Source organism: Gopherus evgoodei, chromosome 1, assembly GCF_007399415.2.
Source record: "Gopherus evgoodei ecotype Sinaloan lineage chromosome 1, rGopEvg1_v1.p, whole genome shotgun sequence".
Taxonomy (NCBI): Eukaryota; Metazoa; Chordata; order Testudines; family Testudinidae; genus Gopherus; species Gopherus evgoodei.
This window is the reverse complement of record NC_044322.1, coordinates 221,883,170-221,906,580: the sequence shown is the minus strand read 5'-3', so window position 1 is coordinate 221,906,580 and position 23,411 is coordinate 221,883,170. Positions and strand designations below refer to the sequence as shown.

The 23,411-nt window shown below is 47.3% G+C and overlaps 1 protein-coding gene across 2 annotated transcripts in view; it reads right to left on the bottom strand.

The window, feature by feature from the left end:
* Positions 1-382: 382 nt before the first annotated feature.
* The window catches only part of YBX3 (Y-box binding protein 3), a 43,245-nt gene continuing 20,216 nt past the window's right edge, over positions 383-23,411 (bottom strand). The window contains exons 6-10 of one of the 2 annotated variants that reach the window (XM_030537556.1): positions 10,473-10,670; positions 6,816-6,910; positions 4,341-4,512; positions 3,204-3,304; positions 383-928 (exon numbers count right to left, since the gene is read on the bottom strand). In XM_030537556.1, coding sequence (XP_030393416.1) covers positions 3,239-3,304; positions 4,341-4,512; positions 6,816-6,910; positions 10,473-10,670 — 531 coding nt within the window. In that variant the 3' untranslated portion in view covers positions 383-928; positions 3,204-3,238. The remainder of the gene's footprint in view (positions 929-3,203; positions 3,305-4,340; positions 4,513-6,815; positions 6,911-10,472; positions 10,671-23,411) is intronic. The other variant, XM_030537565.1, reaches the window with a different exon arrangement.

The window sequence follows — 23,411 nt, the reverse complement described above, 5'->3', positions numbered from 1 at the left end:
CAGGGCACTCAAACTGCCCTGATGGGTACCACTGAGGGGAAAATTTTCCAACAATTGCAGGTGGGGCACATTCACACAAGGGTGGAATGTGCAATCACTCAAAGAAGGGGATACATAGTTTGGTTGTGACAGCAGGAGGGTAGTCCCAGGGAGGGGACATTACAGCTGCTTTTTGACAACTGTACACTGGCTGTGTTGGCACAAAGTTGACACAACACAAGCATGTCTGAATTCTTCTGTAGTGTCCAGCATGCTTTTGGGCGCTGTAAACAAATCAAGTTTACTCATAAAATAACAAAATGATAGCTGCTGTTAAAGTGCTGAAAGAACAAAGTCAGTAGTTCAGGCTGTTTTAAAAGTAAACATGGAAGAGACATGTACCTTTCATTTGTTTTGTTTTTTGGAAGTTAAATCACTTTTATTTGTGAGGAACGTCACCCACACTGCACATTTTCATATAGATCTTACAAAGGAAAGCAGAAATTTCTCCTCCCCGTGTCCTGAAATTAAACAGGACTAGCATAAAAACAAACAAATACCTCATCACACCCGGGAGGTTTTAGCACCAGCGTCCAGTAAAAAAGCTTTTGACTTAAAATTTTATTTCTTTGGTTGGGGTTTCCCCCCCACCTTCTCTTTTCTTAGTTTGGTACCAAAAGAAAAACTGGAGGGGAAAAAAATTATATAATAGCGAAATGGTGAAATTTAAAAAAACCCCGCAGTTGTCATGGAAGCTGGGGAGGTCGCTCTCACTCTCACTCTCTCTCTATACGTCTGTTGCAGGCGTTCCCTGGATCTCGGCTGCTGGTATATTTTTTATTTCTCTTAAGTTCCGATGTTTCAAATCTTCATTGTTTTTGTCACTTGTTTTCATTTTATTGCTTGGATCTTTCTTTGGTGTTATTTTTGTTATTACACTTTAGGACACCTGCAGAAAAAGGTCAAATTAAACAAGTGATTTCTTTATTTAATTCTTCAAATACTCCCCACTTCATTAATTCCTAGGCCTTGTCTGCACTAACTTTTAACCAAGTTTGTAGCTACATCAGCAAGGAATGTGGTATAAAACAATAAACCAGTAAGACTGTTGGCTCTAAGCACAACTTCTGTCCTTGTACAATACTGTTAGTAGCTGTGACCAATCACAGTGTGCTTCCCTTCTCACTGACCTTGCTTGGCACATGATTGTCTACTTGTAACCAGTTAATTCTCATTTATTTTGCAACGTAGACAGGGCCCCCACTTCCCAACAATGCTTGTATAACCAGTTAGTTGCTCCACCTTCCTCCAAGATCTTTGAGTGGGTGGCAATCCTGCAGTGCACTGCATTCCAAGCTGCTGGTGCTGCTCTATGTGCATGTCCGCCAGGCACTCTGCCCCCTGCTGAGGTGCTATGCGACAGTACCAGATATTCCCCAAAATGCACCAACATAGTGAGGCAGTGTAGCAAGTACAGAAACAAACACCATTGACACGTCTCATGACCTAGTTACAAAGATACTGTTGAGTCTCTTATATGCATATTGTCTAAAAACTGTCTGATGGAAAACTGACTTTACTGGAACAGTGTGTATCTCAATACAATCATAAAACAGTTTGATATTCCTTGAATGGACAGGAAGAAAAGCATGGACTCATGTTATGCGATTATGCACACAGGTCTTTAAATATCAGGGGACCTAATCCATCTCTGATGCAATTCCTTTGATATCACTGCAGTTATGCCAGGCTTTAATTTGGCCCCAAGGCTGAGCCCTGAGAAAAATCTGAGCCCTGAGAAAAAAAAAGAATAGACAGATTCTATTCTGAGATGAAATCTCTTGCAGCCATGTTCCTCACCTCTATTCCTAATATCTGGTCTTCCACCCACACCTGAGTCCTAGATGAAGTGTGGGTTGGATACGAGCATGGGGGCAGACCCCAAAACAGAGAAAAATAATTTTTAGGAAAATAAGGATGAGAAAGTTGGACTTCAAGTGTCAAGACAAAGTAATCTCCACCTGAAAAATGCCTCTGGGATTGGAGCAGGGGACCCTGCACATGCAGCAAAATGAACGGCGGAAGATTACAGAATCATTTCTGTGCTACGGAATATAATTGTGGCGCCAGCATCCCAAGGCTCCATGGCTGCCATCAAATAAACCCAACTCCCTCTAGCTGCAGTGTCTGAGAGGATATTGTCAGGTGACTTTTGTGAGTCTTCCTGGAGAGAGACAGCCCTTTCAATGTGCAAAGGCGAAATTAAGATGGTAGTGGTTTGCCAATTACTAGGCCATAGAGCAGTAGTCTCCAACCTTTTTATGCCCAAGATCACTTTTTGAAAGTAAGGGCAACCCAGGATCTACCTCGCCCCTTCCCCAAGGCCCTGTCCCACTCACTCCATCCTCCCAGCCCCCCAGTCATTCACTCTCCCCCACCCTCACTCAGTTTCACCAGGCTGGGGTAGGGGTTTGGGAAGGGGTGCGGGCTGTGGGTTGGGGCTGAAGGGTTTGCAGTGTGGGAGGAGGCTCTGGGCTGAGCCTGGGGCAGGGGGTTGAAGTGTAGGAGGGGGTGTGGGCTCTGGGAATGAGTTTGGATGCAGAGAGGGCTCTGGGCTGGAGCAGAGTATTGAGGTACAGGAGGGGGTTCAGGGTTCTAGCTCTGGGAGGGAGGTCAGGACTGGAGCAGGGGACTGGTGCAGGAGGGGGTTTGGGATTCTGGCTCCAGGAGGGGGCTCAGGGTTGGGATGCTGCCTCTGGCCAGGTAGCACTTACCTCCGGCTGCTCCCGGTCAGTGATGGAGCGTGGCTGCCACTAAAGCAGGATCCCTGCTTGCCCCAGCCCCACACCGCTCCTGGAAGGGCCGGGCAGCACATGGCTCCCTGTGCTGCCCTCTCTGCAAGCACCGCCCCTACAGCTCCCATTGGTGACAGTTCTCCGTTCCTGGCCAACGGGAGCTGTGGGGGTGGTGCTTGTGGGCAGGAGCAGTGTGCAGAGGGAGACTCCTGCCACCCCTGCCCTCAGAGCCATGCTGGCTGCCTCTGGGAGCAGCGTGGGGTTGGGGTGGGCAGGGAGCCTGTCTTAGTGGCAGCCCCACCAGATAGTGTGATCGACCAGGAGATCCTCTAGGATCAACCAGTCGATTGCGAATGACCAGTTGGTTACCACTCCATAGAGCGAAGGAGAAAATTTTGCTCAAACTCTGGATTTTCCTATATTCCTTACCTGAGGGATGGTAAAGGTGCCTCGGGAGCCGGACATTATTCAGCACTGCTCTGCTCGGTCACTGGAGCAGGGTTCTCAGGAGGTGTTTCGGCCACCTTGATCTGAAAGAACAAAAAGTTGCATGCAGTAGGCAAAGTGATGATTTCCAGCCCCTTCCACCGTTCAGTATTAGTATCAGCAGGCGTGAAAGCAACTGAGGATACGGGGTGAGTTGGCTCTGGCTCCAGGAAGGGGCGGGGCCTCTGGCGGAAGGGATGGGGCTGGGATCAGCATCCCTCAGCCAGCACTTCCAGGTGGCCTGTCTCGTGCTGCCCGGGGCTCCGTGTTGATTTAAAGGGTCTGGAGCCCCAGGCGCTTTTAAAATCGCTGTCCCCAGGGCAATTGCTCCCCCTTGCCTGCCTGCCCCCACCCCACCCCCAGTCAGTGGCTGGGGGGAGGGGAGGGGCAGGCGCAAAAGGGGCATCCTTAAAGCGCTGCCAGCACTTTAATATGGGCTGGGTGTGGGCTGGTGCGGATACTGGCCCATACTGGCTCACTTTCACCCCTGAGTATCAGTAATTGAGGCTTGGAAATCCCAAGAAAAATGAATCCTCAAATATTGACCATAGTAGAGTTTTGCCTTTAGCACACTACTTCCAATTCAGCTCCAGCATGGAGGGAGATCCGCTGTCTCATGTGGTTTGGGGAATGAAACTCAGAGCCTTTCATCGCTAAGTTTCTTGCTGGACTCTGCAACTAGACCCTTTTTGAAGAGCGATGGATGGCTCAGAGGGAGTGGGGAAAGGCAATGGAGTTCCATCACCTAAAGGACACTGGTTCCAGTTCAGGAATGGCCAACAGTTATTCCCATCTGATGGCTGTTTACCAGCCTGTGTGAAATGAGTTGTTGGTTCTTGAGCAAGTTTCTAATAGGACAGGTGATTATATCAAATACAACCACCCTCACATTTACCACCAGTTTTGGCAACCTCAACACTTAACTATGATATTCTCTGCCCACGCCTTTCAACACAGGGTTAGGCACATAGGCAGCAGGTGAGGGAAGCTAAAAGCTACAGAGTTGTCTTAGGTGTATATGTTGGTAGCACCAGTCCCAGAACTCAATATACCTCTCCTCATTGCCAGGGATGCTCTCACCTCATTGCCATCTTGGGATGGAGCATTAGGCGGGCGGGGTCGGCGCCGATAATTGTATGGGCGCCGGTATCCACGACGGGATGGCTGCTGGCTCATAGCATTAGCCTCGTGCTGGTTCTCCTTGTTTTCAGCCTCCCCGACCACTGATGCAGGGCGTGGACGGGGGGGTCCCCTAAACAGGGGGAGATACAGAGAAAATAGATATTTAAAAAAAAACCCAATAATTGCTACCAGTAGAACCTCTCCAGGTGATAAGAGCCATCTCAAGCAAGTTCCCTTTGAATTCTATCAGACCAAACTTTAACTGGATTCAGCAGTGAATCAGAGATCGTGCAGACCCATGAATTCATCCAATCCATCTCACTGCAGCAACAAAGGACAAGGTACCCACTCCAACCCCTTGTAGGCTTCCTTTCCTACCATACAAGAACGGTTTTGGAGAGTGTCAAGCCAACACAATTGAAAACGGTGACCAAAAATATGTACTGCCTACCACCCAGTTTCCATTAGTTATGTGGCTTAAGCCATCCTGACCCTCACCACAGGAACTAAGGGCCTATACAGCTTTCCAAAAATAGAGGTTTAACAGCAAAACCTCAATCACTCTGGATTTACAGCAGGGCAAAATCCTGCCCACTGATCTCACACAGAAAACAGTATGGAATTACTCTGGCTTCAAATGTAGGAGTAAGTGATGTGATCCCCATAGGAGGAGCGCACAGAGATGATATGGACTAATAATAAGTCCAAGTGTGCAAGTGTGTGTTCTGGCGATAAAGACAATGGATTCTAGTCCCAGTTCTAACAGAATGAGTGTGATTCATGCTGAGTCTGTGTGAAGAATCTGGAGTCATTACAGTTGAGTAGAGGATCTGACCTTACTCCAGATGAATGCAGTTTGACCTCTTCTTATCTCACACTCACCATTCATGCCCTCTTTGCGGGATGAATGAGACACATCCAGGACAAGCATCTGATTGGTCCTTTCAAATTGGAGGGGCTTAGTTCATTAGAAGTGGGGCCAAGTCTCAAAAAGAAGTTTGGTAGTCTCCAGGTTCAAGTCTTGGATGAAAATTAATCAAGTCTCAATTTTACCTAAACCTGTTTGTTGCACCAGTCCTACTCATGAAACCAAAGAGGACTCATATCTCCTCAACTGATATGGTGGAAGCTCCACTGAGAGTCATTTAACACTAGGATTGGAGAATTTCCTGCTGAGTGAAGGGAACAATCCTATATTGCTGTGGAAGATGGAAAACATGTAACCCAAAAAGAGTCCATGAACTTGCTGCTGGAAGGCACCAGTGCTCATGTGAAATCCACCTGACCTGTCACTGTGTTATTTTTATCCCAGTCATCTAACCGGTCATTTTGTTTTCTGGGAGAGGAGTGAGAAGTTCTCCAATCTCTCCCAAAAGCAGTCTGATGAGTTCCCCCCTTTAAAAGCACCACATTTTCTGACAGGAATGTCAAGAATAACTCTGCAATAACTCTCCTTTACCCCTGCCCCCAGTCAGTTATCTTGAGCATTCAACAAACTTAGGGCTTGTCTATACAGGGAAGACACTGTGGAATAAGCTGAAGTTTGACTTTAAAGCACAATAGCTATTCCAGACTCTTATTCCACAGTAAGAGTGCCTTTGTGCAGTTTAGCTTAATCCATTTTCCCAAACTGATTTAATTTAAGACTTGGAAGTGGATTAAGATAAACCACATGAAGGCACTCCGTGTGGAAGAAGTGTACACACAAGGAACTGTTGTGGAATAATCACTTCTCCGTGCAGACAAGTCCTTAATCTTGAGGTCCTCTCTCACACCTAGCCAACTCCGAAGTCCCTGTAGAAAGTGTCCGAACTGCAGGATACAACAGAGTAATTGCAATGCCCTGATTAAAAATCAGGACTCTAACTGTCCTTATAGATCTTGAAGGGTAAGACTCAAATAGTCTGTCTACACTGCAAAAAAAAACACAGCAGCAAATTTTAGAGCTGAGGTCAACTGACTCAGGCTTGTGGAACTCACACTACAGGGCTAAAAAAAGCAAGTGCAGTTGTTCCAGCTTGGGCTGGAGCCCAGCTCTGAAACCCAGCACAGGTGGAGGGTCTCAGAACCAGGGCTCTAGTCTGAGATTTGCTGTTGTGTTGGGTTGTTGGTCGGTTTTTGTTTGGTTGGTTTTGGTGCAGTGTAGACATACAGAGAACAGGTAATATGTGACAAATTTTAGAACGTTGCCATTTATTGAGACACCAGAGACTAGGGAAGAGGACAGATTATCAAATACCCTAGTTCTACACACACATACCCCACACACAAAGGGCAAGTCCCATCACCCCTCCATCAGCTTCCCCTCTGTAAAATGGTGGAAAGTATTGTGAATTCTGGGGACTCTGTACCAAAATGTTATTAGGTACTATATAAGCACCATGACTGCTTTAACCCAGTGAGTTTGGACAGGAGGGGGTGTATGATACATACCTGCGATAGCGTGCACGATAGGAGGGATTCCGATGGATTTGCTGATGAAGCTGTGCTCCTTCTGGGACCCCATCTTTGATTTCCCCATCACCACCCTAAGACCAAACAAAAGGATTATGGAATGTGTGGGCAGCTGATGGAGGATTTCTAAACTACAGATGGTTGGAGTGAAAGCCAGCTAGTCCTTCCTCTTCTGATCACGGGACATGATATGAGAACAAAGGGGAACACGGTAAAATTAAAACAGCCGGTAAATTTAGAACAAATCAAAGACAATGTATGTTCATGCTGCATATAGCTGACCTGTGGAACTCACTGCTGCAGGGCATCAGTCAACAAATATGGCTAGATTTAAAAAAAAAGACTGTATAATAACTTTGTCCATTAAAGGAACAGAGAACTCATACTTCAAGGTACAAAATAAATCAGTTGCAGGGGACAAGAAGCTTTCAAAGCATTATACAATTAGCCAAGTGCATTACAGGAGTCTTTCCTTTCTTGGAATTGAAGGAACATCTACTATTCAAGGCAGTATACTTGACTATATGGACCAATGAGCAGAACTGCCAGGAGCAAGATATCAGGGCAGATGGACCAATGGTCTGTATGGCAATTCCTATGTATCAAAAAAGGAACAACAACATGGTCAGAAGGCTCTTACACTGACAAAGAAGAAAACTGAAGTACACGAGCCAGCAATGCCCCTCTCCTTCCTCAAAGGAAACAGATGGTAGAAAAGCCACCTGAGGATGCCTATTCACTGCTCCAGAAAGAGGCAAAAACCTTACCAAAAATCTTTCTGACACATGCTTCTGAGTGCCCCAATCCAGTGCACCACGTGCTCTTGTATTATTCATCGCAAAAAGAGATGCACTATGGGAAGAAAGCTATTGGTGGAAAGATGTTATTTCTAAACACTTTTGGGACCCCAGATATCTTTGTGTTGAACCTCTCTTGGTTGAAAGCCACTCTCTAGCTCTGTTAAGTCACCTGAAAGGAATGTCCATTGTGACTAAAGACTGTTGCAAGAAACGCCAATATTATCCAATCCTACCCAGTCAAAACTATTCCAAACCCAATCTAAACTGTATCTCTTGCCACCCAATGAAGTAAAGCCAATACATACTATGGAGGGTTTGCAGGATTGGGCTTTCAACATAAAATAATTCTTCTAAGTCAGTCTAGGGCAATCTATATCAATCCAACTCATGCAGTCCACATTCTGATCTACTCCAATACAGATCAGCGCCTTCCCTCTGCTCCCCCAGCCGCCTGCCTGCGTTCAGGAGGCTGGGGGGGGGGGGGGGGTTGGGGGAGAACGAGGACATGGCATGCAGCCTCCCCCCTCCCTCCTAAACACTGCAGGCAGAAGGCAGGGGAAGGAGGGTATGCAGCGTGCAGCCACCCTCACTCCTCCCCACAGCCTCCTGAATGCCACAAGACAGCTGATTTCCACGGGCAGGAGATGGGGGGAGCAGGCGGGCGGGAAGCACCAGGAGGGTTAGGGGGGCTGTCAGCTGTGTGCAAAGCAGGTGGCCAAACAATGTTATAGCGGAGTATTGCACAACTTTAAATGACCATGTTCTGTAATGGGGCAGGGACGTAACATCGAAACAACATTAAGCGAGAGGACGTTAAGTGATGAGTTACTGTAATCCATACCAAATCAATCCAATCCAAGTTTATTCAATCCAGGCCATATAAACACAGCATCTCTAAACCAGCCTAACCCAGTTTTCATCAAATTAATTCAAAACAAGTGCCAAGGAAATTAGAGATGAAAAAAATCCTATTAGGTCATCTTGTCCACGATGCTGACAAACCAGGATCGTTCTTTCCCTACTTGATATTGTCACCCTTCAAATACTTGAAGATGAGTTATCATATCTCACTTAATCATTAATTTATCAAAGCTATAAATAAGTTATTTTAATCTCTCTTTACAGTACATCTTGCCAGCCCCTTGGTAACATGTCTACCCCACTATTTTATTTTATGATACTAAGGTTTATAATTTAAGCCTGTATGAAGTTATCAAGATTTGCTTATATCATTATTGCACACAGGACACCAGGAAATGAAATACAGAATCTTTTGGCTTTAGGGCACTGATTCTAGTTGTGAGTTTTGGGCAAAAGCTATCAAAGGCTACAAAAGAGATGTCAGATATGAAATGATTTTAATGAGTCTCGACAGTTCCTACTTAGTCAGTTATACCACCACCACCACCACCACATTTAGCATTAACTGAATTTTTAACTTGTGATCTTAGTAGAGGGGCCACGGAGAATGAACTTTCTTCAAGACAGAGGTAAGATACAATAGAAAGGGTAGTTATGTTTGGGAAGCTTGTAGTGCTGCTCCTCAGTATACCAGATCTGTGGGGAAAAAATGGACTTCGGTCTCCAGGAGTTGACAATCTGTGTCTTTTCACTAATGCTAAAACTCATGCGATAGGGATAGGAGAAATATCCTCCCTTTCACAAAAAGAATATTAAGATATCAGCCCTTCCTGGGTCTTTTCTTCCTCCAAAGTTTCCTAGAGGCACAGACCTGCACTAAAGACATTTGCAGTTTCACGTGCTGTGCCTGCATATAGCTATGCCAACTATTTTTAGCAGCCTGACAGGGGCAGCTGCTGAGGTGGAGGAGGGGTGGAATCAAGACAACGAAAAAAACAGCAAGAGAGCATGCAAAAGAAAAGGGTACATCAGGTAATGCCATTTGTTGGTGGAAAAACTGAGACAGAAAAGTAACTAGAGGAATCCCCATCAAATGCTGGCTAAATGGATAGTACAGATAGGAGTAATCATCAACAATCTGAAAGGTGTGAACACCCAGGAGGGAAAGACAACTTGGACATTTAGAGCGGTTTGAGATAGAACTATTACTCTTATCCCTTTGGAGTAAGAAGGCTCTCAACATACTACAAAACAGGTGACACTAAAATAATCCCTTAGTTTCAGAACTCTTCCCTTGCTTGCTTTCTTTAAAATGAACATGGAAGAGCCTATATGGATGTTAGGAGCCCATATTCTTCCCCCCTACACCACCACCTTTCATGGGGCGGATGATGTCTGGGCAAAGACTGAATAAAGACAGACAGCTCTAGATCAATAGTTTCCTCCAAGCGAGATTCACTGAACAGCAGATGATCCAAAAGAAGTGACATTTTTCAGACTTAGCAGAAGGGATGGCGGGAAGGATGAAGAGCTACTGGCTTGTCCACAAAGAATGAAAAGTTGGAGAACTACTGAAATATGAAGGCTACAAATGCACAGAAGAGGCAACAGGTGTCCCACAGCTCCAGCAAACTCCACAGGTCATTGCAATAGGTGAGAGATTGAGAAACCCAGCAATCACCCCTTCATCAGAGAAAGTGGAATCCTGCTGCCCCAGTCCTTCCAAGCCCTGCAATTACCATTTGAATGTCAAAGTAATGTAACTTGGTTATACTTTTTTGATGGACAATTATATTGTTGTTTAATGAGGATGGAAGTGCACCAGCAGCAGACCAACCTGGAAGTTCAGTCACAACTGTGTCTGAATCAGTCCACTGAGAAACAAATTCACAGACATACAGGCAGATGGGGCAGCAAGGGAGAAGGGAGCAGAGCAGGGCAGGGGGGTAATCATAGTTTCCAGATGCTGTTTTACCTGTATGCCATCAGCATGGGAATAGACCCGTGAGCGGCGGTCAAAGGTCAGTCCCGCACGGTAAGGTGGGAAGAAGCGCTGCCGGTATTGTGGGCGGCGCAGCTGGTTCCGTGACCCTGGGATATGCCCTTCAGTGATGAGAGGATCCAATCCTTCACTGCTCCCGCTCCCCTCCTCCTCCTCCTCCTCACCCGGGTACTGGCGAAGCAAAGAAAAAGAGTGAGAACCAGGAGGAGGAAGGAGGGGGCAGATGTCAAACCAGTGCCTCCCCTACACAAAACCAATGCAATTCTAGATTACATACACACTTGAGCACAGTATCATGGAGGAGACAGTCCCTTTCTGTGACTCCAGTGCAAATGCACCAGGACAGCAACATCCAATTCCAGGCACTGCAGTGCCAGAAAGATGCAATGAGGAAAAACAAAAAAAAAAACCAAGAATGATGAAGGGGTTGGAAGTTCTGATTTAGGAGAGAAGGTGGAAAGATAACATGCAGCCTAACTACAAAAGGGTGGGGAGGGGCATAATGTAAACATCAAGGAGTAGGAACTGGTTCTAGGGAGAGAGAGGTACCAAGGGACATGACTGGAAGCAAATACCATTTCATCATTCCCTTTGTGTATTTGCCTACTCTGGTCTTTGGCCATGTCTACATCTAAAATTTTGCAGCGCTGGTTGTTACAGCTGTATTAGTACAGCTGTATAGGGCCAGCGCTGCAGAGTGGCCACACTTACAGCAACCAGCACTGCAAGTGGTGTTAGATGTGGCCACACTGCAGCGCTGTTGGGCGGCTTCAAGGGGGGTTCCGGGAACGCGAGAGCAAACCGGGAAAGGAGACCAGCTTCGCCGCGGTTTGCTCTCGCGTTCCCCGAACCACCCTGCAAACCGCAGGGAAGGAGACCTGCTTGCTCGGGGTTCCGGGAACGCGAGAGCAAACCGGGAAAGGAGACCAGCTTCGCCGCGGTTTGCTCTCGCGTTCCCGGAGCCACCCAGCAAACCGCAGGGAAGGAGACCTGCTTGCTCGGGGTTCCGGGAACGAGAGAGCAAACCGGGAAAGGAGACCAGCTTGATTACCAGAGGCTTCCTCCTTCCACGGAGGTCAAGAAAAGCGCTGGTAAGTGTCTACATTGGATTACCAGCGCTGGATCACCAACAGGGAGTTGCAGCGCTGGTGGTGCCCTGCAGATGTGTACACCTTCAAAGTTGCAGCGCTGTAACTCCCTCACCAGCCCTGCAACTTTCTGATGTAGACAAGCCCTTTGTGCCTTCTCCTATGCTAGCCACAAGCCTGCATTGTACTCCCTTATCCTAGCATGCATATCCACCAAATTCCTCCTCAAGACTCCCTTGCACTGCACAGTCCAATCCAGATCAGCAGATCCCTCCCCTGCCTCCTGAAATGGATGTGTGTGCTGCAGATAGATTACTAGAAAAGTCACACTTCCTCACATCTCTGAGGGGCCAAGACTAGAACCCTAATCCTTCACCTTTAACAATGTAGGCCTGTACCATGTGAACTACAGGAAATCCCCTTTACCAGGCTTAAGGCAGGTCTACACTTGCATCAGCACAGCTGTACCAAGGCAGCTACACTGCTGTAGTGCTTCTCGTGAAGACGCTCTAAGCCAGTGGAGGGCAACCCACAGCCGACCCATCAGGGTAATCTGACTGTGGGCTGCGAGACTTTTGCTAGCATTGACTGTTTGCAAGCACAGCCCCCCGCAGCTACCAGTGGCTCTGGTTCACCGTTCCTGGCCAATGGGAGCTGCGGGAAGTGGCGGCCAGCACATCCCTGTGGCTACCACTGAAATCCCATTATGACAATATCACTAGTGCTACCAATTTTTCAACTGATCATTTCAGTAATAGCTTCCAGCCAATATACATGGCCAACAATCCCAAGCCATTTCCCATGCCTTTGACACTGGAGAAAAGTCCTGCGACAGCCTAAGTATTTGCCAAAACCTTCATCTTTCCCATGACAGCTTCCAAAATGCAATTTAATTTAAAACTCTTGCAGCATATAGAAGAGAAAATTCAGGGGCAGTGTAAAACCTGTGAAATGAATGCCAAAATAAATAACTGAGGGAATACTATAACTTGATTGGTCTTTTCATCTGATTTAATTAATTTAGTAAAATCCTCCCCATTTTCATTTAAATGCAGCTTCTGCAGAATTTCTAGTTTAGACATGGAATCCAGGATTTTGCTATAGTTTGTTCCTACTACCAATGAAGTCAATGGCAGAAAACTTGTTACAAACACTTACTACCTCATCTCCATAATCTAGAAGTGACATGCAGGAAAAAAAAAAAAATCTCCTTTTTCCTTCTTTACAGAGGTACAAAGAAAGTGTGTGTTTCTCCAAAGTGGATTTTATCTCATCTTTAGGCTTTGAAACATCAAGACAATCGAGTCATGTTTTCCCTGTTTTTTTGCTAGAGCACTACTACAAGGACCAGTGAATAGGAGTGGTACCCTTTATTGCCTGCAATTGACAGGAATTGGGTGTTTGTTTTTTCACTAGGAGCTTCTTCTTAGGTTTTTCAGTCCTGACAAGCAATTCACACCTTGATTCTCCACTCTGTTACACCATGTTTATGCCATTGTAACTCCACTGACTTCAGAAAAGGTGAAGAGTACATAGAAATGATTTAGCAGAGTTAAGAAAAAAAGTGTATTAATGTTTTTAAACACTCAAAATAAAATCCTTTCCTCTCGCAGTTCCATAGGAGACTGAAGCCTGGATGCCATAATCCCACCAGTTCTTTAGCCATCTATAAAGTCTTTCAGGAAGGAGTAGAAAATATCTGAATTTCTAATATAAAAAAAAAAAAAACGCTGTGCGGGGGGGGTCAGGAAAGACAAAAACATTTTAAAATATTCCTCCAGGTTTCTTCCCTTTATAGGTTATAAAGCAGAAAAAGAAAAAAAAGAACAAGTCCAATTCTTCCACTTTTGCAGGAACATACCAGTTACCTTAATGGATCAGACTCAGACTCAAGGTCCATCTAGTCCAGTATCCAGTCTCCAGCAGTAGCCAGCATGAGATATTTCAGAAAAAAGGTTAAGAATCCTGCAGCTGGAGTGGGAGGCCTCCATGAAGGCCTCATCCTAACAGTCAGAGACTGGCTTTAATCATGAAACTGTATATCCCTTTCAAGGCCTTCCTTTGAGCATTAATTATTGTAACTCTAAATAGTCTTATCCCTATACAGAAGCTCCCCAACTTACGCAAGTGTTCCTTTATGCTTTGGATAAGCTGAATTTTGCGTAAGTCAGGAATGTATCTCCAACAATTACAAAAAAAAGCTTACGGAACTTTTTCCATAAGTGCGGATTTACGTAAGTCGGGTTTGCATAACCTGGGGAGCATCTGTAGTGCTAACCCTCTTTGAATCTTTAAGTTTTTGGCCTCAAGAACGTCTCCTGAAAGCAAGTTCCACACTCCAATTATATATTTCCTTTTGTTAGTTTTGAATTTGCCACCTTTCAATTTCAACATCCCCTTGTTTTTCTGTTATGAGACAGTGAAAAACAGAAGTGTGCACGCTCTCTCTCTTACACACACAGTCATTTTAATTTATTTTTATCAGGTCTTCTTTTAGTCATCTTCTTTCTAAGATAAGCCATCCCAGTCTTTTAATTTTTCCTCACATGTCAGTCTTTTCCATGCTTATCCATTTTCATTGCTCTTCTCTGAGCCCCTTGTATTTTCTGCAATATTGTTTTAGCAGTGCAGTGACCAACACTGCATGCAGTATTCTGCAGTGACCCAGTCCTCAGCTAGACTATTCCTATTGTGCAGAAAGGCAGAGGCAAACCGATTCAAGGGAGATAATCTTAAAATTTAAACTTTAAAAAGGAAAAACCCAGAAATTTGGTAGGGACAATAAGATACATATAACAGAACACTAATATAAAGTAAAAAATACTTGCTTAGGAAAATAAACTGTAAAGTACCATCACAACAAAATAAATTTGTTAATACCATGCTGTGTCAACCCAAGAAAGAATCGGCTCCTCCTCTCCCTGAGCATCACCTCAGTTATCCCAGCACCTTCAACTCTCTTGCTTTCCTCAGGTCCATTTGTGAACAATAGCTCCTTTACTTGGACAGCCACACTCATTCCCAAGGCACCCAAACAGTATTCCCTGTCCAAGTCCCAGTGGTCAACCTCATCATTCACATGGAGGTATGCCCCTCACATCCAGGCTCCTTGCACATCACGCTTCAGCCAGCTAGCTTCCTCTGGCAAATCCCTTTACCCCAGCACCGCCTCTTTTTGTTGTCTCCTCCTTTAACTGCCTCCCAAATCCTTCCCCCTCTCCCAGTAATCTCATTGCCAGTGTCTCTTCCAGGACAGCATTCTATGCTACTGCATCACAGCTGCAAGCCTTACCCCTCTTGATTGAAACTGCAAGAGCGGCTAGTCCCAGGGCCAGGGCAACTACAACTCCAGATGAAACATATCACTGATTCATGTAATGGCATTATATGCCATTTCTTATGCCTCTTGTTCTCCTTTGACTGCAGCTGCACACTGAGTAGAGGTCTACATTCAGTTGTCTACAATGATGTCCAGGCCCTTTTCTTGTGTAGGATAGTTAAATTAAACATTTGCCCTCATGTTGCCCATTTACCTGGCTTGGTCAAGTCTATGTAGTTCCTCACAGTCCTCTCTGTTTCTGACTAACCTAAATAAAAGACGGTTACTCAACTTTGTAATTGTTGTTCTTCAAGATGTGTTGCTCATATCGATTCCAAATTAGGTATGCGTGCGCCATGTGCACAATCATCCAGAGATTTTCACTCTAGCAACACTTGGTGGGTTGGCTGAGGTGCCCCCTGGAGTGGCACCTTTATGGCACCAGATATATGCCCCGGCCTCAGTTCCTTCTTGCCAGCTACTCCGACAGAGGGGAAGGAGGGCAGGTTTGAAATGGATATGAGCAACACATCTCTAAGAACAGTTACAAAGGTGAGTAACCGTCTTTTCTTCTTTGAGTGCTTGCTCATAATTGATTCCAATTAGATGACTCCCAAGCCTTACCTAGGCGGTGGGGTTGGAGTGAGATGTCGCGAAGTGAAGGACCACTGAACCAAATGCAGAGTGGATGCAGTCGCATCCTGGATGAAGTCGCAGCCCGGCATGCCTAGTCACAAACGTGCAAGAGGCCATGTGTCCCAGGAGGCATAGGCACATTTTCTGTCAAGGTCGGGAAGCTTTGCAGGCTGTGGACGATGTTCACCAGGGATTGGAAGTGTGCTTCTGGCAGAATTGCCCGGGCTAGGCCTGACAGTAATACTGCTCCTATGAATTCTATCCTCTGGGTTGGTACCAGAGTGGATTTCACGACATTGAGCAGGAGGCACAGCCAAATGAACATGTTCATGGTGAGCTGAACATCTGACTGCACCTGATCTCTGGAGCGACCCCGAATAAGCCAGTCAGTCATCAACATATGGGAACATTTGAATACATTGGTCAACAAAGGAAGGCAGCCACCACAGCCATGCATTGGCAAATACCCTGGGGGCCATAGATAGGCCAAAGGGAAGCCCAGTGAATTGGAAGTCCTGTTGATTGACCACAAAGCGAAGAAAGCGTCTGTGCACTGGGTAGATCGCAATGTGGAAGTACATGTCCTTTATGTCGAGAGCGACGTACCAGTCTCCAGATCTAAGGAAGGAATAACGCTCCCTAGTGAGACCATGCGATACTTCAACTTTACCATAAATTTCTTGAGTTCACGTAAGTCCAGGATGGGCTGAAGCCCACCCTTGGCCTTGGGGATTAGGAATCAGCAGGAATAAAAACCCTTGCCTCTTGACTCTCCCGGAACCTCCTCTATCACTCCCAAAACCAGGAGTGATTGGATCTTCTACAGAAGGAGGTTCTTGTGAGAAGGGTCCCTAAAGAGGGATGAGGAAGCGGGGGGAGGGGAAGCAAACTGGAGGGAGTATCTCCTTTCCACCACGCTTATGACCCAACAGTCTGATGTTATGTAGGACCATGCACGGAGGAAATGGGAGACACGATTTTGGAAAGGCAGGGAAGGATCCTGAATGGTGACTGGTGCTCCATCCTCATGCACGCCTTCAAATAGTTCTGCTTAGGCCCTGCCAATGGCTTGGGAGGGCCCTGGACTTGGCTGGCTTGGCGTCCAGTTTGTTTCCTTTTACCACCTTGGCCATGTCTTCTAAAGAAATCCTCTCTCGGCCGAGGGTATGACCTCTGAGGCTGTGGTCTGAAGGGCCTTCTCTGCGTTACTGGGGTATGCATTCCCAGAGAGCGCATGATAATTCTCGAGTCCTTCAGATTCTGAAGCCTTGAGTCTGTCTTCTCAGAGACTAGGCCTGGCCATCAAAGGGCACGTTCTGGAGGGTCTGCTGTAACTCTGGTGGTAAGCCAGAGATCTGCATCCATGAAATGCAGCACACGGCTATGCGCGAGGCCAGGGTCCCTAGCTGCCAAGTCTGCCACGTCCAGAAAGGCTTGTAGGGAGGTTCTGGCCACCTTCTGGCCCTCCTCTACTATAGTCTCAAATTCCTCTCTGGACTCCTGTGGAACCAACTCTGAATTTTTCCATAGAGTGCCATGAAATAGTGTCATATCGGCTCAGGAGTGCCTGCTGGTTGGCCATACTGAGCTGCAAGCCTACGGCCAAGTACACCTTGCGCCCAAATAAGTCTAGGCGTCTAGCGTCCTTTGATTTAGGCGCCAGGGCCTGCTGACCGTGCCGCTCCTTCTCATTAACAGAAGCCACAACAAGGGAGCACGGTGGGGGTGCGTATAGAGGTACTTGAAGTGCTTTGAAGGGACAAAGTACTTCCTTTCCACTCCCTTGGCCGTAGGTGGAATAGAGGCTGGTGCTTGCCAGATTGCCTTGGCATTGGCCTGTATGGCTCATATGATGGGGAGGGCAACTCTGGATGGTGCCTCCGTGGACAGAATGTCCACCACAAGGTTCTCTACTTCCACCACCTCCTCTAACTGGAGGTTCATATTGCGCGTCACTCTGTGGAGCAGTTCTTGGTGGACACGGAGGTCCATAGGAGAAGGGCCCGAGACCATATTCCCCCCCCCCCCGCCTCATCAGGCGAGGATGAGGAAGATACCCCCAGTACTAAGGGATCCTGCGTGAGGTCCTTTTCTGTAGGATCTTGTTGCTCAAGATGGGCCTGCATTGGCACTGGAGCAGTCACCTCAAAGCCTCTGGCAGGAGAGACAGTGGCCTCCAGTACTCGGCGCTCTGAAGGCGTGGAATGGGAAGCCCCCGAAGGAGCCTGATGGTATGTCCAGGGGGTCCAAAAAGACCACTGTGGGGGTTCGTGGCCCAGTTCCTGGCCTTCTTCTAGCCACTGGCCTGTACCGCCTTCGCCCTGGTCCTGGGCGTGGTAGCCACCTTGCGAGCGCGACGACACAGAGGCGGAGCGAGATGGCCAAGGCGGTGCTGTACGCACCGGTGCCGTGTATCCCAGTGCTATATGGTGCTGGGGACCAGTGTCGTGAGGCAGAATGGTACCGAGATATCCATTGGTGCCTGATCTGGATCTTGATGGCTCTCTCCGGTGAGATCTACGTCGGGATTGGCTCCGGATTAAGTGCCGCTTTGACCGGTACCGGGAGCAGTGCCAGGAGTCCTATTAGTACTGGCCTTAATGCGATTTGGATCTCTGTGAGACGGAGCGGCGTCGCGAGTACAACCGAGGCTGAGAACAGTGCCAGGATGAGGATCGGTATTGGGACGGGTATCATCCTTCGCTTGGCAACAGTGGTCGCATAACAGATGGCCCTCCTTTCAACAGCAGCATCCATGCCGGAGGTGCTGCTGGCTGCACAGGAGTTGGCTCTGTGAGCACGATCAAGTCCCGTGCCATTGAAAATGTCTCCAGTGTGGAGAGCAGTCTCAGCTCAAATGCAGTGTGCGCCAGGGAACTTACGTGAACCAGCCTTGACAGCCCTTGCAGTGCAGGAGCCGATATTTGTCCTATGCGCTCCAACTGCGGTGCGGGAAGTGATGGCAGCTGTTGAACCGACCAAATAAGTGGCCAGCACCTGCCTGGGCTGCTTCTTCTGGCTTGGAAATAGAGACCGGCGCCGTGGTGGTGGAGGTGCCGGGGAGATCTGGCACCACGAGTCTTTGGTAGAGTCCAAACGCAGTGCCAGACCAGTTGGTGCTGCAAGGGCACTCCACATCGAAGACAACGGTGCTGAGTCTTGGCGCACAGAGGAACTGACCAGGCTAAGTGCCGCCTCCATAAGGAGCTGCTTCAGTCTAAAGTCCTGCTCCTTCCTGGTCCTCGGCTTGAAGGCTTTGCAAATGTGGCACTTGTCTGCTTGGTGGGATTCCCCCAGATACCTTAAGCAAGAGTTATGGGGGTCTCCCGTTGGCATCTGCCTCTGGCAAGTGGACCAGGGTTTGAAGCCCAGAGACCCAGACATGGGCCTGGGTACCGCGATAGGGGAGAAGACTGTGTCCCCACTCACACTAATTAAACTAACTATACTAAGTAATTCACAACTATAACCAACTAATCAGAAACTATTAACAAGTACTAAAGTGAATGCTAGGGAGAATGGAGATCAGCTAAGCTGCATTCCACAGTTCCAATGACCATCATGGGTGGTAAGAAGGAACTGAGGGGGCACTACGTCAGCCAGGGCATATATCTGGCGCCATAAAGGCGCCACTCCAGGGGGTGCCTCAGCTAACCCACCAAGTGTTGCTAGGGTAAAAGTCTCCCAACGATCATGCACATGGCACGCACACACCTAACTGGAATCGATATAAGCAAGCACTCTAAGAACAACTGTTACCTGCAGATTTTGCTACCTCACTGCCCTTTTCATTGTTAAACACTAGACCCAGTACTGAACCTAGTCACCACACCAGCTTTTGCCATGATGAAAGTTGACCATTCTACTCTGCCTTCTGTCTCCTAGCCAATTTCTGATCAAATGATCACACTCTGCCTCTCACCCTATGATACCTGGCATCTTTAGTAGTCTCTGGTAAGAGACTTTGTGAGAGACCTTTTGGAAGTCTAAATGAATTATTTCAACTGGTTCTGCTTTGTCGAAAACTTCACTGACAAGGCCAAAGAATGTTAAAAGTGTTGCACTAATCTATTTTCCTTTGCAAGAATTGTAGTGAGCAGACACTGTAATAAAAACATCTAGAAGATTATTTTTAGTTATTGTTTCAGCCACGTTACCAGGTATAGATGTACAGCTTATAGACCTATAGTTTCACAGATCACCGAGCCTTTTTAAAATACACACGTTAGTCACCCTCCAATCCTCCCATACAGCAGCTATATTTAATGAGAGACGGAATGATTTCTGCTGTTATTTACGGGCACTACACTATCCTGTTTATGTACTGGATGGAGCACATCGATAGACTGTCTGGAATCCCAGGTATTCCCTATGACGTGTATTTTATGGCCATGGCGATACACACCCTAGTCAAGATTGAAGGCACTGGGGCAACTATGCTGAGGTGGGAAGCAACAGGTACCATCCTGAAAGTTTCTGACCCAATTGGCGTTCAGGACCACTCTAATAAAAGGTGATCCTTTGTGCAGGTTGAAAAGTGGATTCCTTCCAGTTAGTCAACAATACCGAAGACTGGAAGAGAATGTATACACTGAATCGCTGAGGAGAGATCCTGGTGAGAGCTAGCTGTTAGCCAGTCAACCAGACATGGGTAAACAAATATTGCTTGGTGTCTGAGGAGTGCTGCAACCACTATGAGGCACTTGGTGAACACTCACAGGGCTCTGATACAGGAAGGACTCTAGTGTCTTGTTGCCACACAGAACCTCAGAACTTGATGCAAGCATTTGGATGCTGCATGAAAGCAGGTGTTCTTTAAGGAAGCCATAAATGCCCCCCTATCGTGAACATCCTGAATGTGAATGGTTATATGTACCTGTTGAGGTTTCTGAGGTCCACAATGGGTTTCAGGCCATCATTCTTCTCAGGGATCAGGAAAGTGAAGAAATAAAATCTTTTCCCTTCAGCATTTTTGTGGAAACTCACCTATAGCTCTTCTTGAGAAGAGAATCCACTGCTTCCGATGGAACAGTCTCAGAATATGGGTCCCTGAAGAGGGAGGTGGCAAGATGGCACAATGAAGAACTGGATGGAGTATTTGTCACTGATGGTGTCCAGTACCCAGCAATTGGAAGTAATCCTATACCAGATACTGTAGAAAGAAAGACTGGATCCAAAGGACAGGGAGACATGACGTAAATTGGTGCACAGCTCTCAACCACACCTCGCAAAACTTTTGGTCAGAGGCCAGTGCTGAGGGCCATGCGGCAAGGAAACCTGATTCCATACTGCTGAGGCCAGTAGCAAGTTTAGGAGGTGGTTCATACCACCTTTGGGGTTGCATGCTTTTGTGTTGTGAGGGAACCTGACTTCGAAAGAGCAGACCTCCTCCGAGTTGAGGAAGAGGACTGTTAGCCACCAAGAGCAGGCAGAGACCTTAATGTTCTCTAGGGCTTCATCTGTTTTGTCATTAAAGAAGCCCAGGCCCTCAAAGGAGTACACTCTGTACAGATGGGCAACTGTTCTTGCACTTCTGTGCAAGGCATCATATGCTGCTTTTAGGGAGCACTTAGCAAGCACACGTCCCTCAGCAAACAGTGTCCTAGTTCCTTTCTTCGGTTCCTCAGGAAAAGATTCCAGGATGTGGCTTGTGGCATCCACAGGGCATAAATGTAATGGGACATGTGGCTTATAGTCGGCCACCCAAAACCATAGTGAGACAGATAAGTAGGAACATCTACCAAAATATCCAGTTAATATCCCCTCTGACAGAGAGGGTAGAGTGGGACACCTTACTGACCCTTCTTTCCTGTACCGCAGGAGTTTGCCAAGCAACACTATAACTGACATCTTCACATGGTTTAACATAAACCCTGTCTGCTCTCTTGGAAATGAGAGCAGAGAGAGCCAGATATCCTATGGCACAGCTGTAGACAAAGCAAGTTTCTCCCTGGTCTGCATATAGAAGATGATAAACAGGGGATTGATCTCTGGTGCCATAATCCCTGTCTGCAGCTGGAGAACACTTGCCATTCTCCCCACTAGTGTGATAGACCCAGGCCAGCTGGGTACAGCAGAAGGCATATACTGGCCACTGGATTAACAGTTTTCTGTTCCCTGACTGACCAGAGCAGGGGCTGCTCCAGGCTAATGAGAACACCTGACTCTAATTAACCCGCAAAGAGTCAGGTGAGGCCATTCCGTTAATGTGACCACCTGACTCTAATTAAGGCCCTGCTGATACTATAAAAAGGGCTCATTCCAGTCAGACAGGGAAGAGCCAGGGGTGAGGAAGTGTGGCTGAAGGGCTGGTTACTGAAGACACCCTCAGACTATCGTTAAAGGAGCCCTAAGCTAAGGATGAAGAAGGGAGAAGCAGGAGAGCTGTGGGGAAGTGGCCTAGGGAAATGTAGCAACTCTGGCAGTGAAAGGTTGGCTGCCAACAACTGCTACCATTAGGGTCCCTGGGCCAAATCCCGGAGTAGAGGGCGGGCCCAGGTTCCCCACAACCCACCACTACAGGAACATCTCCTGGGAGGGGAAGTCAGGCCCCTGTCAGGACAAGAGGCTGAACAGAAACTGTGGGAGTTCTCTCACCAACCTCCTTGCAGACCTATGATGAAAAGGGCTCAGTAGACTGTAACCCTGGCCCTAGAGAGAGAAGGGCTACGTGGAGGGTCACAGTGAGCCACTGAGGCTAGCATAAACCACCTAGAAGCGCAGGACCCATGGAAGCAAGGTCAGAGCTCTGCCACAACTGGCATCAGGAGTGGGATAGTGATTGTTCACAGCGTGGTGGAACAAAGAGGTGTTTACTAAAAAAAAAAAAAAAAAAAAAAAACACCCCGAAAAAAAAAACCACCCCAAAAAAAGTTCACAGGGGTTTTAGGTTGTGGGTTTTTTGTTGTTGTTGTTTGTACCACCATGGAGGAGGTGGTGAGAGCACTGGTGCAAGCCACAGCAGCCCAGCAGGAGGCAACCTGGGCTCAGGCAAAGGCACAACAGGAGTCCATGAGGTTACAGCAGGAAACCAATCAAGTATTAATGAGACAGGCGACCCAAGATCGAGCCCTCCTGTGCGAGGTTGTGGACCAACTGAAGATCCTCACCACCCAGGCCTGGGGGTCCCAGACTAGGAGACCCACTTGGAAAAAGTGGGGGCGGTCCTTGACACCTTCCGGTGAGCTGGCCTTACGGCCAACCCTGTTAAGTGTGCTGTAGGGTTCACAGAGGCCAAATATCTTGGCTACATGGTAGGAAAAGGTCTGGTAAAATCCCAACTGAATAAGTTAGAGGTCATCAAAAATTGGCCTCGGCTGAGTCGTAAGAAGCAGGTCCAAGCATTTCTAGGTGTGGTGGGGTATTACCGGTGTTTCATCCCCCATTCTGCTACAAGGGCAAGTCCTCTAACGGACTTAGTGAAGGCCTGTGGTCCTGATCCAGTCAGATGGTTCGATGCAGCAGAGAGGGCATTCGTGGACTTACACACTGCCCTCTGCAGTAACCTCGTATTGATAGCCCCAGATTTCAACAAGGACTTTATCCTACAGACAGATGCATCCGAGGTAGGGTTAGGGGCCATCCTGTCGCAGATAGTTGGGAAGAAGGAACACTCAGTTCTCCGCCTCAGTAGGAAACTCCTTCCGAGGGAACAAAAATATGCAGTAGTAGAGAGAGAGTGCCTCGCTGTAAAATGGGCCATGGAAACGTTGCGATACTACCTGCTGGGGCGCAGATTTATCCTTGTGACTGACCATGCCCCTCTCCAATGGATGCAACGGAACAAGGAAAAGAACACAAGGGTAAGCAGGTGGTTCTTATCCCTCCAACCTTTCCAGTTCTGCATAGAGCACAAGAGTATGGAGTCAC